General features: G+C 37.2%; 1 protein-coding gene across 4 annotated transcripts in view; it reads left to right on the top strand.

Annotated features, from left to right (window-relative positions):
* The window catches only part of LOC127622318 (ATPase family AAA domain-containing protein 2-like), a 129,058-nt gene that overhangs the window by 52,784 nt on the left and 60,309 nt on the right, over positions 1-15,965 (top strand). For all 4 annotated transcript variants that reach the window (XM_052096389.1, XM_052096388.1, XM_052096387.1 and 1 more), the window contains exons 21-24: positions 649-842; positions 2,742-2,901; positions 8,013-8,135; positions 11,934-12,053. In XM_052096389.1, coding sequence (XP_051952349.1) covers positions 649-842; positions 2,742-2,901; positions 8,013-8,135; positions 11,934-12,053 — 597 coding nt within the window. The remainder of the gene's footprint in view (positions 1-648; positions 843-2,741; positions 2,902-8,012; positions 8,136-11,933; positions 12,054-15,965) is intronic.

Here is a 15,965-nt window from a genome sequence, read left to right as displayed (position 1 = left end):
CGTCTCTGTAGGATTAAACAATGCAAGTGAATAGTGGTGTTCCAAAAAGCACATAAAGGCAGCATAAATGTAATTCATACGACTCCAGTGGTTAAATCCATATCTTCTGAAGCAAAATGATAGGTGTGGGTGAGAAACAGATCAGTATTTAAGTCCTTTTTTACTATAAATTGTCCTCCCTGACAAGTAGGAGGTGATATGCATGAAGAATTCTAATTGCCAAAAAAAAATATATATACCTTTCAGTGGAACCAGAATCTTTAAATTCCTTATGATTCCCACCATTAGTTAAAGGAATAGTTCATCCAAAATGTTTTTTTTTTTAAATATGTTTTCTAAGCACAAAAGGTGATGTTTCAACAAATATCTTTTCAATAGAATACTTTAAAGATTAAAATAAAACAATCATAAAAGTAGTTCATGCTCGTGCGCCATAGTCTTCTGAAGCCATACTGTAGGTTTTTGTGAGAAACAACCAGAAATATAAGCGATTTTTCAGTTAAAGTCATGCTGTTCACTGTGAATGAGCTTCTCTCATAGTGCAACGGACCTCTAGATTTTCATTACATTATGATCGAATTTTCATTTTTAGGTGAACTATTCCTTTAAGATTTGCTGAGGGAATAATCACAGTATGTGTGTTTTCAGTGTGCGCTCTTGAGGTGCTGCCCCTCTCTGAGGACCCTGGCCCTCGACAGCTCTCTACAGAAGAGCAGAGGCGACTGGTTGACCAGGAGGAGAACACCTTGCGCGAGCTCCGCCTCTTTCTCAGGGATGTCACAAAGCGGCTCGCCACTGATAAGCGCTTCCTCATCTTCAGCAAGCCTGTGGACATTGAAGAGGTGCTGTTTCTCTGTGATTAATGCCTGAAGGGTCTATATACTAGTCTTTCAATATTTTGATCTATTTAGGAGCATTTATGGTTTATTTTCAACCCCCAGAAAAAAACTAATCTAATGATTGTCATTATATGACAGCTTGTGGATAGCATCGTTACTTGCATCAGTAAATTTGAGAAAGCGATAAAAAAAAAAAATCATCGATAAAAGAAGCAAACAGGGAGGATGAATTTGACCTGCACTCTGAGTCCATAATAGGGTGAAACTATTGAAGCCTGTAATTTTGATGATAACAGTCTAAAAATATTTTTTTTATAAAAAATGTATGTATGTATGTAAAATATATATTTATTTAACAATACATATTATTTTTACACGTTTATAGTTTTGCCTTACATTTGTTTGATTTTTAAGAATATTTATATTACCATAATGAGAATCTAATGAGCGCAATAAAAATACAATAAAAAGTTGTCGAATAGTCGTTTGATCTCATTTAACGTAACATGAGATCACATTAAACTGTAATGATGATGCACGAGAGCAGTACTGCAGTTTGCGCCTGTCTGGTGAGAGGAAGAATAACACATCTCACAGTCCAGACACACTCTAAACTTTCCAAACAGCTTCAGGTGATGTAGATCCCAAGTATGAGGGAATTATACAAAAATACAAAATAAGTAAATACAGAAGCGCACTCGTTATGGAATAAGTGGAGTCGGAGCTCTTTAAAGGATATTTAATGCTTTATTAAAGTTCAAATAATACGGAAGCAGATTAAATAACTATAAACTCCGAAACTGGCATTTCTCTGTGTGGTCAGCACCTCTTCTATGAGTTGTGCAAATGTCCCGATCTAAGGGGAAGAGATTGAAACTGCTTCCAGCTGTAACACACACTGTCACGGTGACGCTCGTCCCTCGATCTCACACACTTAATGCAGCTAGATTATAACGTGATGGCTCGTGACTTACTGAATCATAAAATATGTCACTGTGCATTTCTTATTATGAAGGAAATTAGCAATATGCAGCTTTATTTATAAGAGGGAGTTTGTTTTTTAGTGAGTTAAAGATGGATTAAAGTGAACAGAAAGGGCCCATTATACACTGCAACAAAATACGGATTTGATTAAAAAAGTATTTTAAAACAACATACATTTAGATTGGCAGCTATACTGCAGAAGGAATTTTTTTTTTATCTGAGAATGATGAATATAATATTAAAAATAGTAATATTTTAAAATATCATTTTTTTTTCTTTTCTTTAAAAAAAAAGCTGCATTCACCTGAAAAGCAGCATATAAGATATTTATACTTGCTTTTAGAGAATAGATCTTGAATATATGTGTATTTTGTCTTTACTGCACTCGCAGAAGTATAACCAAGTGAAAAAATACACTTGGATACAAAACACACATATATTTAAAATACATTCTCTTAAAGCAAGTGTAAATATCTTATACAGTATGTTGCTTCTCAAGTATATATTTTTTTAGACAATTTTAAATGAAAAACAAGAGAACACTTTTTGCAGTGAATTTCTTTACTGAATTTTTCCCCCCTTTAATTCAGTGAATGTCATTTAGAGGTATTATTAAAAAATGATTTTGTCCTCTTTATTGTTAGTAAGCATGTTCAACCATCCAACCATTTAAGTCGGGCCACAAGCTGAATAATCGGTTTAAAGCTAACGATTAATCTTTGTAATAAAGGGTGAAAAATCGTTCTAATAATTGTTAGATTAATCAATTATCAAAATAATCATTAGTTGCAGCTCTCTCTCTCTCTCTCTCTCTCTCTCTCTCTCTCTCTCTCTCTCCTCTCTCTGTCTGTCTGTCTGTCTGGATTCTGACAGGTTTTCTTGAGATTCACGGTATAATTTGTAATGCTTATGTTTTAGGTTTCGGACTACCTCGAGGTGATCAAGCAACCTATGGATCTGTCCACCATCATGCTGAAGATAGACACTCACAAGTATACTGTCACCAAGGATTTTCTAGCGGATATTGACCTCATTTGCAGCAACGCGTTAGAATACAATCCAGACAAGGACCCGGGAGGTAAATATAGCAGTAAGCTACGAAAGGCTGTATGTTACAGTGATTTTGCCACGTTAAGGGTGTTCTTAGTTATGTTGTAAAACATTATGCCTAAGACCCCCTTAACCGATATGAAATCACTCCTTTTATAAAACAATTACATTTATTAATAATAACACAATTTAATAATAATGTATTTGGAATAAACCACTCAGGTTAGAATTATGTAAAAAAATGCCACCAGCCAAACTTGACACATTTGCATTGTGGAGAAAACCAAGTCAATGATTAATCGGGCAGACATTTCAGCTCTTCACTATAAGATATGAGAATTTTAGGACAATAAATATATGCAATATATGAACCCATCGGCCTTTTCCCATTCAAAAAAAATCTCTTCACAGAGAAAAATGCCACTATAATGAGCAGTCTCCATAAAACTCATTCATCGGTTAAATGGATTTCTTGCTATTTTTTTGGCCATAGGGACATAGGGACATAGGTTAGGGACACTTTTGCAGTGCTGAAATTATGTAATTTATTTCAATTATTAAGTATTTATTCACACGCAACACTAACAAGTCAATAATAGTGCTTGTAAATGTATACAGTGTTGAGTGCCGTTGCAGAATCACCATGGCAAAATAAATTCTATTTGATCTAAATTGTGAACTTGCAGTCTGGATTTAATGTGATGAGATATAAAGACTGTGTACTGTGAAATAATGCCAAGACCACATATCTTTCTGTTGTGTTGTATTTGCTGGCTTTACTCAAAACCAAACATACAGCATGGGTATTGTAGTCTTTTTCACGAACAAATTCGTGAAGTTTAGGTAAGTTAATGATATTTAAATAGTTTTTTGCTCAATGAGCATGTGGCGCCACAACAAAAAGAGCTTTCAAAGTAAGCCTACCACTGGGTTTTCCAACAAAGCATTGCCTGAATGTAAAACATTTATTTGGTCTCTTCGTTATGTTCCTTTTTAGACCATTCAGGTCCTCCCCTATAGCATGACAAGCATCTGTCCACAAACATACTCCTCTAATGAGGCCAGAAACCCCTATATCAAACCAAGTATGAATGCATGCATTATTAAAACCAACAAGATCATGTTTACATTAAAACTGTGGAAACCATGTAATTACCAGCGGTGGGAAACATAACTTGGAAATTCTCACAAATACCAATTAAAAACAGAATGGCATCGTTGATTGCGATCGAGGTGAGAAGGTCGTTTATTATACTTTGATTTCTGAACATGTTATAGGAAGTCTGCAAGCTGACTACCTCCAAACAACAGTTGAGTTTTTTTTATAGTTGGGACTTAACTCCCAGTAGTCTGGATTAATTGGTCAGCCAGTGAAGGTTGTTGGCTAAATGGAGCCGGTGCCTATGAATAAATCATAGCACCCCATTTGCTGGGGGAACCTGGGTCATTTGTTTTAACACAGCGTCCACAGAGGAGCCACTGAAGGAAGTAGACAAAACGCAATTAGCTACTTTAATAAGGAAACCGAAAGAGGCTTCTGGTCTATTTAGAGCAGGGGAATATGGGATTTAGGATCTGTCAAAATTCCATTTGTTAAGCATTACTCTTCCAAATGTGAGCATTTTTGTTTTAAACTGATTTTTTTGTTTATTCACTTATGCCTTTTGTTTTTTGTTGTTTGTGGCTCTTGTGTCATGGAAGTGTAGTACATTGTTTATTACAGTGAGAATACCACACTGTATTGTCTCAAAGCGATTGAAGATCCAGAATTCCAAGAAAATTAAGATCTCAATTCACAATAAATGATTTGTTATGGGGTAGAAAATTCTTGATTGGCAAATTCAATACTTGAATGCCAATATTGGGACATATTACCGCATTGTAAAATTTCATCTTATTTCCACTTTGTACTTTATTGCCATTTGCATTTTGTAAATTCAAGTGTTAACATTTGGCTAAAAGACCCATATCATATAAGGTCCATTTATAATAGTAGACAAGTTTATTTTTTTTTGTTTATAACACTATTTTAAACTTGGACAGTCAAACGTTAAAAAATGTGGTTTTAATTTTAAAAGATTTAAAGATTTTAATTGAGGACGTTTTCAGTTCTGAAACTTGCAGTATGTTTCTTATTATTTGTGGTTACACTTTACAGTTGTTAACATGAATTACAATGAACAATACGTTTAAAGCATTTGTTAAAATTGAATGATGATAATTTCAAAATTTACTAATTTTTCATTTTTTTATTGAAATTGTATATGATAAGAAACACAAACCTCTAACTACAATAAGAAACACTGTATTTTAACTAGTATATTGGATAATGTAGCAGCAAAATTAACAATAATTCAAGTCTTCAGTTGAATTTTTTTTTTCAACTTGTACTTTAAAGGATTCAGATCTCTGTTTTTTTTTTTTCAATTTATTTGCAAGAAATCAGCTCACTTTTCATTCACATTTATTTTTTGGAACCCATTCAACTTAAATATTATTATCATTTGTAAACAAATAATAATACACTCACCTAAAGGATTATTAGGAACACCATACTAATACTGTGTTTGACCCCCTTTCACCTTCAGAACTGCCTTAATTCTACGTGGCATTGATTCAACAAGGTCATTCTTTAGAAATGTTGGCCCATATTGATAGGATAGCACCTTGCAGTTGATGGAGATTTGTGGGATGCACATCCAGGGCACGAAGCTCCCGTTCCACCACATCCCAAAGATGCTCTATTGGGTTGAGATCTGGTGACTGTGGGGGCCATTTTAGTACAGTGAACTCATTGTCATGTTCAAGAAACCAATTTGAAATGATTCGAGCTTTGTGACATGGTGCATTATCCTGCTGGAAGTAGCCATCAGAGGATGGGTACATGGTGGCCATAAAGGGATGGACATGGTCAGAAACAATGCTCAGGTAGGCCGTGGCATTTAAACGATGCCCAACTGGCACTAAGGGGCCTAAAATGTGCCAAGAAAACATCCCCCACACCATTACACCACCACCACCAGCCTGCACAGTGGTAACAAGGCATGATGGATCCATGTTCTCATTCTGTTTACGCCAAATTCTGACTCTACCATCTGAATATCTCAACAGAAATCGAGACTTCATCAGACCAGGCAACATATTTCCAGTGTTCAACTGTCCAATTTTGGTGAGCTCTTGCAAATTGTAGCCTCTTTTTCCTATTTGTAGTGGAGATGAGTGGTACCCGGTGGGGTCTTCTGCTGTTGTAGCCCATCCGCCTCAAGGTTGTGCGTGTTGTGGCTTCACAAATGCTTTGCTGCATACCTCGGTTGTAACGAGTGGTTATTTCAGGCAAAGTTGCTCTTCTATCAGCTTGAATCAGTCGGCCCATTCTCCTCTGACCTCTAGCATCAACAAGGCATTTTCGCCCACAGGACTGCCGCATACTGGATGTTTTTCCCTTTTCACATCATTCTTTGTAAACCCTAGAAATGGTTGTGCGTGAAAATCCCAGTAACTGAGCAGATTGTGAAATACTCAGACCTGCCCGTCTGGCACCAACAACCATGCCACGCTCAAAATTGCTTAAATCACCTTTCTTTCCCATTCTGACATTCAGTTTGGAGTTCAGGAGATTGTCTTGACAAGGACCACACCCCTAAATGCATTGAGGCAACTGCCATGTGATTGGCTGATTAGATAATTGCATTAATGAGAAATTGATCAGGTGTTCCTAATAATCCTTTAGGTGAGTGTATATTATATTAGTAATATATAGTAATATATATCAATCATGCACCTTTAACTTTTAAACCCTCATGCTTTTATTTTGACATTCTGAACTGTCCAGGAAGTCCTGTATGTGTCTGTTTGTGTAGGCAAGTTCACAGTAGTTTACTTGCCTACAAAACGCATTGAAAACTAAATTGTTTTGCAGAACGTAACCGAAAACGGGAACAAAGTGATTTTCATTTGTCCTGGAGTAAAAATTTTATTATTAAGGCTGGTAACCGGTTATAACCTGTTAATTTAATTCCTATAATTATTCTTTCACACTCTGTCTCTCCCTCACACACTCTTTCCACCATCCAAGTTTAAATCCTGCTTGATTTGAGGATATTGCTGTGAAAGGAGGATATAATACAAATAGTAGACTTTGCTATCTCAGAGCTTCCTGTTCCCTCCCTAACTTGGAAGAGGACCAAGTGGCTATTTTGTTGGACAGATAAGCTGCATAACTGGCCATAGCTTTGGAAAATCTAAGTGCATACTGCATAATAATAACTGTTTTTAAACAGGTTTCCTGACCTGTTCCACTGTCCTCCATTGTTTGATTTAAGGATAACATACTTAACATCTTGTCTGAGGGAGTGATCTACAATCCCTTGAAGTATTGCAAATTATGTAATCAAATTAAAAACTATGGACAAATATAAAACTTTTGATTTTAAATTGATTGTAAGTATATAAACAATTTGTTTGTAAAATGTTTAGATACAGTATATACAAATATGTAAGTAGTTTGAGTGTGTCATTGGAGTGGGCAGGTCGCAGCAGAGCTCTTTTGACGCGATTTCTTTGCTGCGATTTTCTAATTGGTGGATCTTTCTCTTCAGAATCAAGTGTAGTTATTCAGAACAAATTTCTTAAAAACATTTTAAGGTTGAAATAATGATAATAATAATGGCTTCATAAGATTAATAACTATTGATTAACAACCTTGAAGCGGTAGGTCTGTCTTTAAAGGTTTATAAGTTATTGTTAAAAATGTATGCCTCTGTGGAAAATGATCAGTTTGATTTTTACTTTCAGAACCATACTGTTGTGCGTTGTAGTCTGCCGATCATATCATCACAAATTTTCAGCTGTCAACATATCAATGATTCAGTTTGCTGATAATAGATCACTGCAAATGTATGTGGGAACACCCCTTTAGATGTTTGTGATATCATGACAAACTAGGCTGGTGGTACACTGAAACATATCTATCAGAATTAGCTATGTATTTGAGTTACAGAATGTCGATAATCGAATGATAATCGAAAACATTACTTGGATAATTATTTTTTATTTTTTTAAGGATCACTAAACCTAAAAGGTTTTGTTTACTGTGAAAGCCTTATTCTCAAGCTAACCTGTTTCTTTGTTTCTTCATAGATAAAATCATCCGCCATAGAGCCTGCAGCCTGAAGGACACGGCACATGCCACGATCGCCTCTGAGTTAGACACCGAGTTTGACCACATGTGCGAGGAGATCAAGGAGTCCCGCAGAAAGAGAGGTGACAAAACACTTCAGGCCAACATTTCTTTGAGCTAGGCTAATCCCAGTTTGCTATGTATACTTCTACCATGTATGAAAAGTACAGTATGTACTGCTCTGGTGGAAATATTGTGTATTAGTATGTCAGCCACATTGCCAGTATTTTGATATTACCACTTCCATGGTAAAAGCAACAGGCCTCGAGTTGCTTTTATAAAACGGTTGCAACAACAATTTTTAAAAGGACTTCGATGTGTAAAAAAATTGTTACATTTTGTATAAATAGTTATCAGCATAAACAATTATTCCGCCAAGTAATATAGGTAATTAGCAGATTTTAGAGTCAAACCCATCCTTTTTATAACAATTATGTTGTGTAACACAGGGGTTGGGGCAATATTAGCCAAAATATTATGCCATCCAGTCGTCATTGCTGTACTATTTTGATCATATTATGATGTGACTAACACAAATCTTGCAGAGCTTATAGGTCAAATAATATGCAAATTGGTATCCAGCCCTAGATTTTGGCATGCTTGTCAGCACTTTGATTAACAGCCATCTAGACTAACATTTGTCTTGGACATTTAATCTTAATAGGCACATAATGTTCCAATCATTCTCCACTTTAAGAGAAAAAAAATAAAGACTATTGCTGTTCACATTAAAGTTTGCAGTGAGAGTATTGGCTAACAAATCCCCTCCCTACACCTTTAATCATTTGGAGGCTTACTCCAGCATTGTTCTTTTTGTGTATGCTGAAATGAGAACCTTGTATGGCCCCCTTATTGCGCCCCCGGTTCCTTTTAATTTTGCACTGGTTCAGTGTTAAAAGAATTTGGTGGGGTAAAAAATGACCTGCTCAAGGGAAGTGCTGCTGAATATTTGATGTGATGCAGTGGAAAAGTTATAGGCATCGGTATTGTGATGTTAAGTTTGAGGCAGTCCTGCATCTAAATTATGGAGACCTAATTTACTTTAGATTACTTTGTAGTTTTTCTTTGTATGTCTTGTGGACCACAAGACAGTTTGGGAACATTTCAAATATAGAATGTTTCAGGTAGTTAGAAAACTATCTTTACAAAAATGTACCACAAGTAACCATAGTTTCTGCTAAAATACCATTGTGGCGCTTGCTATTGTTTATACTTTAGACCAAAGTATACTTGTGTTAGACGCGAATATATGATGCAAATCCGTCATCAGCAGAGTGCTCGAGCACTCAAAGCGTGCGGCCGTATTGTGTATACTTGAAACGATGCGCACGTGTATGCGCCTGGAATTATGTGCACTAATTAGTGGGTCCACAAGATGGTAACATTCACCTTTGATCCGTTGCGGTCACGAACAAGCGCTAGAAGATGTGATCGACGAAGCTGGAAACAACAACATTGGATGTACACATCAAGAGCACATGTGTGAGGAGATCAGGAGAAGCATTTGTATTACTTGAGTCTTTAGGACTTTTAAAGATGTTTTTATGGGTCTAATCTCTTGAAGAGAAATATTCCAGTATCTCATGGGCTTTATGGTTATGGGGATTTGACCAAAAAAAAAAAAACATGCCCCTCAGTGATAGCAGACACATTTTCAGATGTGTCTGCTATCTACAACCTTCTTTGCTCTGTGGCGCTGTATGTGTATGTATGTTTACCTGTGTTTGTGTGCATGTGAACCCTAATAAACTGAAAACATTCCTGAAAACACATTTGCAGACAGTTTTGATTGTAAAACTGTTGTGTATTTGAATGCTTGTCGTTTATTTTCACGTGCATGTACTTGCAATCACATCATATGTATGCCTTCCTTTGAATTCTTTTACAGGCTATGACAATGTTTTCATGCCTTAACATCACAGGGTTAATCCTTTGGGCTATCATCCCAGGGAAGTTTTTATAATGACAGGTCCAAATGTCTGCAGTTGTGGAGACATACTCTAAACATTCAAATGTCTGTTTAAGTTCAGACTCCAAGCCAGCATAACATTTATCCATAACATTTACATTGAACAATGAGTTGAGTCAGGTTATCCAAATACCTTGCAAATGTCTTTCTGTCTGGCAGAGGCACGCATTTGCCTGTCACGTGTAACTTCGTAACTCTCTAAATGACTGTGACTCCAGTCAACAGGGGTAGCTTTTCCTCCACCACATATGATTTTAGAACTCTCTTAATTTGCTCTTTGAGTTACCTTCTTTCATGATCCAGAACAAAAATCCAGTCTGGCTTGTTTAGGTGAGGTTGGACCACTCTCTTCTTGTGGAGGGGAATCCTCCTTAGCAATGTGTTTTGCTGTAGACAGGGTTTCCACGGGTCTTAAAAATGTCTTAAAAATTTTTTATCCACCCTTCCACAAATTAAGGCCTTAAAAAAGTCTTAAATCAGAGCAACAAGTCTTAAATTCATAAGGTCATGGCATTAAATGTTATGAGGGATTGTTTTCTCATTGCGTTTAAGTAGGGTGACCAGACGTCCCGTTTTTAATTCTCTTAATGTTGTTCTTGTAATGTATGTTTACCATGGCAGTGAAATCATTCACTTGCCACTCACGATCTTTGTGGTCTTGTCAGTCAGCGCAAGTAGAAATGCACCAATAAATTTGTTTTCAACAACGAGCTGAAAGAAGCTTATCCATTTCTTTGTGCAAAATGTGAATATGTAAGCGAGTATTTTTCTGTCACTTAATGTTCCTTTCCCCTTTCCCCTGTAACTATGTCACATTCAGACAGCTACAGTGCACTTTTTATGTAGTACAAGCACTTAGATGTGGGGGTTGTATTTATAAATTTAGGTTACAATGTTGTGAATTTGTGTTTAAAATGTGTACCTGACAAGGCAAGTCATTTAATAATTACACATTCAATATGACTGTAAAGCAGATCAATGGAAAGGAGGAGGCGAGAACCAGCCTAGCGATATAAACAATATTTTAATGGTTAACTTAAACAAAAGACAAACACACACACACGTCGGACATGATGTCTCCGCAGTCGGCATTTATCCCTCTCGGAGGCTTGATTAGCCTGATAAGGGACTGGGTGTGTATAATCACGACCCGGCCCCGCCCTCCGCCCTGTCACAATGACATTATGTATAGAATAGGCTACATGGATTGAATGAATTTGTACATTTAAAAAAAGCTCAAATGTGGATAAATCGTGGAAAAGCTAAATCAAAAATAAAATATACATTTTCACAAACTATATAGTCTATACAGTTAAGGGCAGAAGTTTGCATACCCCTTTTGTTTTTATAAGTTTCCACACCCATTTCAGAATGTTTACAAATAGCATATAAGAGATCAAAGATGGTACTTATGTAGTATGCCCTTCAAAGCCTACATAACACAAAATTTACTCTTATTTACACACATCGTCCTGTTCAAAAGTTAGCACCCCTTGGTTCTTTGTGTGTTGCCTTCTTGAGCATCAGTAATTTTTTACACCTTTTGTAAAAGTTGGTTGAGTCACTCAGTTAACCCTTGTGTCAATAGCTGGATCTTATCATATAGCCACTGAAGAACTCATATGTGCAGAAGATGCTGTGAAACCAAATCATTGTACAGTAGTTGGGGGTGGGGTCTTAAGAAAACTGGGCATTTTCACTGCTCAAGACAAAGCAGGGACTCATGAACAATTATTAAACAAACAGTCATTGATCATCGAGAAAGCAACACACCACATTAAAAACCAAGGGAATGTAAACTTCTGAACAGGATCATGTGTAAATTCAGTTTCTATTTTGTCTTGTGGAATCTGTTATATCAAATAGTTTATTCTCAAATTATGCAGTAACTTGCATTCTTTGGCTCTCCCAGGCTCTCAGACCACACCGCAGCCACCCGTTATTCCAAGCGCTTTGGTGACCAGGAAGCCTACAGGAGAAGAGTTGGGATTATGCAGTTCTCAGGGTGATGGAGTGGACAGGCACTGCAGCAGTGAGTACATGTACATTACTACACCCAACAACAGAGATTGTCTAGGTCTGTGACAGCTCATAGGCTAGGCTATTTACAGGTGATCAAACACACTGTGTTTGGACTCTGTTTGCTGAAACAAGGTTGACTACTTTGCCTTGCATGGTCAGACACTTGCCAACAGCTCTGCCTGTGAAAGACGTATTCACGTGGGATGGCAGAGTTGTTACATGGGTCAGCTGCTCTCAATGTGGACCACAAAAGGAGTCCACCTAATCTTGCATAGGTAGACTTTTGACTGCCGCATTAAGACTGGTCTACATTGGATTTATTAATAATAACTCTTGAACTGGCAAATCCAGTGATTAATTCTTCCTTTGAAACTCTCTTTGTAGCTGCCTGGTACTTTGTATACATGTTAGCTCCCGCAAGTTGTTTAGCTGTACAGATAGTCCACAATCATTTCTTCTCTGTAGCTTAAGAACATTTGCTGTAAACATCATGAGTAATGTTTAATATTTCATTTATTTTGTTTGCTGTATCAGTCTGAAGCCCAAAACTTACTCTACGCAAGAACGTGAACCTCTGTTCACCTACGCTTTTAGCTATGCAAGCTTGATTTTGTGCACAGTCCAAAATTTGTCAGACTGCAATTCATAATGCAAAACAAGGGTGCTTCACATTCTCAATGTTGCTGCAAGGGGTGGTGTGTCACACCTTGTGTCACGCGCTGATTTTTAATTTTTTTTCTTCCTCCCCTTTTCTCACCAATTTGGAATTCCCAATGCGCTCCAAGTCCTCATGGTGGTTTCATGACTCGCCTCAATCTGGGTGGCTGAGGACAAATCTCAGTTGCCTCCGTGTCTGAGATAGTCAATTTGCGCATCTTATCACGTGGCTGGTTGAGCGTGTTATGGGAGAGACGTAGCGCGTATGGAGGCTTCACGCTATTCTCAGCGGCATCCACACACAACTCGCCACACGCCCCACCATGAACGAGAAAAACACATTATAGTGACCACGAGGAGGTTACCCCATGTGGCTCAACCCTCTCTAGCAACTGGGGCAATTTGGCTGCTTAGGAGATCTGGCTGGAGTCACTCAGCACACCCTGGATACGAACTTGCGACTATACGGGTGGTAGTCAGCGTCAATATTCGCTGAGCTACCCAGGACCACCCCCACACACACATACACACACACGTGGATTCTTTAAAAGTCCAGCAATTATGTTTTAAACTTAATGTAATACTTTTAAATGCTCATCTTAAGAACCCTGCATTATGTGCCATTCCCCCCAATTTGGAAAAAATTTGTCATTTTGCAGATCTGTTGAAGCAACATAGAGCTATGACTAATTTTCTGTCATGTATAAGACACAAACATAATTCTCTTGTTTACAATTGCAGAGAACTTTCGATATATTGCATAACCACGGAGTTTGAAAGGAAATTGTGCAAGCTTGACCCATCAGTGTAGAGCACTGTTGTCTCTGTGCTATTGATATGTGGTGAGAGTGAATAAGTTAGAATTGATGCAGGTGTTGCGACCACAACGCTGAAGTACCTCTCAGAGCAGGGCTTCATTGAGAATCAGAGCAGTGTCCTCTGTTCGTACTCCAGCCAGTAACACCAGCCAGGGCAGAGCTCTCCTTTGGCCACCCAGCAGGTGGAGCTGTATTCTGGAAAGTATCAGCAGGATTGGAACCTACTCTGCAATAGAAAAAAAAAAAATATTATATATATATATATATATATATATATATATATATATATATATATATATATATATATATATATATATATATTATTTATTTATTTATTTATTTAAAGTAGGGCTGCACAAGTAATCAGGAAACAAAAGTTACAGTTATAGGTGTCACGATTAAAGGAATCGTTCACCTAAAATGTTTTATTCTGTCATCGTTTACTCCCCATCATGTTATTCCAGACATGTTTGCATTACATTCTTCTGTTGAATGGTGACTGAGACTAGCATATAATTTTTATTTAATCCCTTTTTCTCCCAATTTGGAATGCCCAATTTCAACTACTTAGTAGGTCCTCATGGTGGTACGTTACTCACCTCAATCCGGGTGGCAGAAGACAAGTCTCCATTGCCTCCGCTTCTGAGACTGTCAATCCGTGATTTTATCACATGGCTTGTTGTGCATTGATCTCCGCGATCCATGCATGAATTACCATGCGCCTCATTGAGAGCGAGAACCAATAATCGCGACCACGACGAGGTTACCCCATGTGACTCTACCCTCCGTAGCAACCGGGCCAATTTAGTTGCTTAGGAGACCTTGTTGGAGTCACTCAGCACACCCTGGATTCAAACTCGCTACTCCAGGGGTGGTAGTCGGCATCTTTACTCGCTGAGCTACCCAGGCACCCGCATCTCCATTTGTTGATAATAACAGAATTTTGGGTTTTTGGGTGAACTGTAACTTGAACTATTCTTAAAAAGTACCAGCTACAATATTATTATTAGGTCTGCTCCTGTTGCACCAAACTTGGAATATGGGATGCAGTTACTAAACACAAAATGAAAATTATTGGCAAATTCTATTAGCCAAAATTAATAATTGAAATGACGATATTACTGGAAATAATGAACAATAATGTCCAGCCCTATTTGAAAATATCGCAATATTTTACATCACAACTCTACATCGATATTTGGTGCCAAGATTATTATAATATATATTTTTTTTACAGTTATCTTGCTTATATTTCAGGAAACATTTATTGAGCAAACGTTCCAAACTAATGTAGCATTAGCTCAACTAACACTCAATTATTTCTATTCGACCAAAATATACACTGATAATGAGGATATATGTCTATAACTTGTTTCATTTTTTCAGATCCTCTGAACCACTTGAATGTAGTGTTTTTTGTTTAAAGCAACATCTATGACTCTACGAAGAAGCAGGAAGTTCAGCACTTGTTGTGCAAAGCAAAAAGTCCAATGAAGATAAATTAGAAACAATCAAATAGAATATCGCCGTATATTCCAGTTCTGAATCGCAACACTAAAAACATAAAGAATCATCATAGTATCGGCCAGCGATACATCAATACTCTGCAATGAGACACACAGACAAGTCCATGCAGAATCTGCGAATGCATTTCATCTCATTCTTCTCTTATATCGGCTTTTAACTTTGCCCCAAAAGAGATTGTTGTGGAGGAGTAGCTTGTTTAAACCGATCACGTTGCCAGATTGAACTGGAATGTCGCGAATTGTAAAGAGCCGCATTACCACCCCTGGCGAGCTAAGCAAGTTTGTTCTTGCAGCTTTGCCAACGGGGACTCATTACATTGAGGAGAAGTCATCAGATGGCAGCCATGGGATGCTTCCAGATGCACTTCGGGAGATTAATTAGAAACTATCTCTAAACGTAGTGGAGCTGAGAAACAGTTTGACTTGGTGCAAGTGGAATCTTCCACACACAGGTCAGGTCATGGGTTCTGATTTTCATGTTTTGGCTTTTAGTATTCTATACAGAATATGCATGTATTCTTTCATGGAAAATCTGGAAATATCTGAACAATTTTTAATTGATTGTCAAACCTGGTAAATGAATGCAAATTAATGAAAAAATCATGCACAGTTCTGTAGTGGATATTTTTATTTCAAGTTGTGCTCAGCTCTAGAATATTAGTGCAATCTCAAATGTAAAATAAATTAAAAATTCATTATCAGGGATGTGCCAGGGTGGTCGACTAATCGACTAATTCTAACAACTGTCTAGTCTATTAGTGGGGTCGACTACTAACATTAATTATTTTAGTGGTTGTGGTATTAATTGGAGATGTGATTCTCAAATTAATTGAGACACACAACCTCTTAAAGAGCATTTTTGCATGATTATAACTTGCTGTGCTTAACAGTGAATAATAGACAGCACAGTAAAACCCTCTG

Source organism: Xyrauchen texanus, chromosome 28, assembly GCF_025860055.1.
Source record: "Xyrauchen texanus isolate HMW12.3.18 chromosome 28, RBS_HiC_50CHRs, whole genome shotgun sequence".
Classification (NCBI taxonomy): domain Eukaryota; kingdom Metazoa; phylum Chordata; class Actinopteri; order Cypriniformes; family Catostomidae; genus Xyrauchen; species Xyrauchen texanus.
This window is presented reverse-complemented; position numbering and strand designations above follow the sequence as displayed.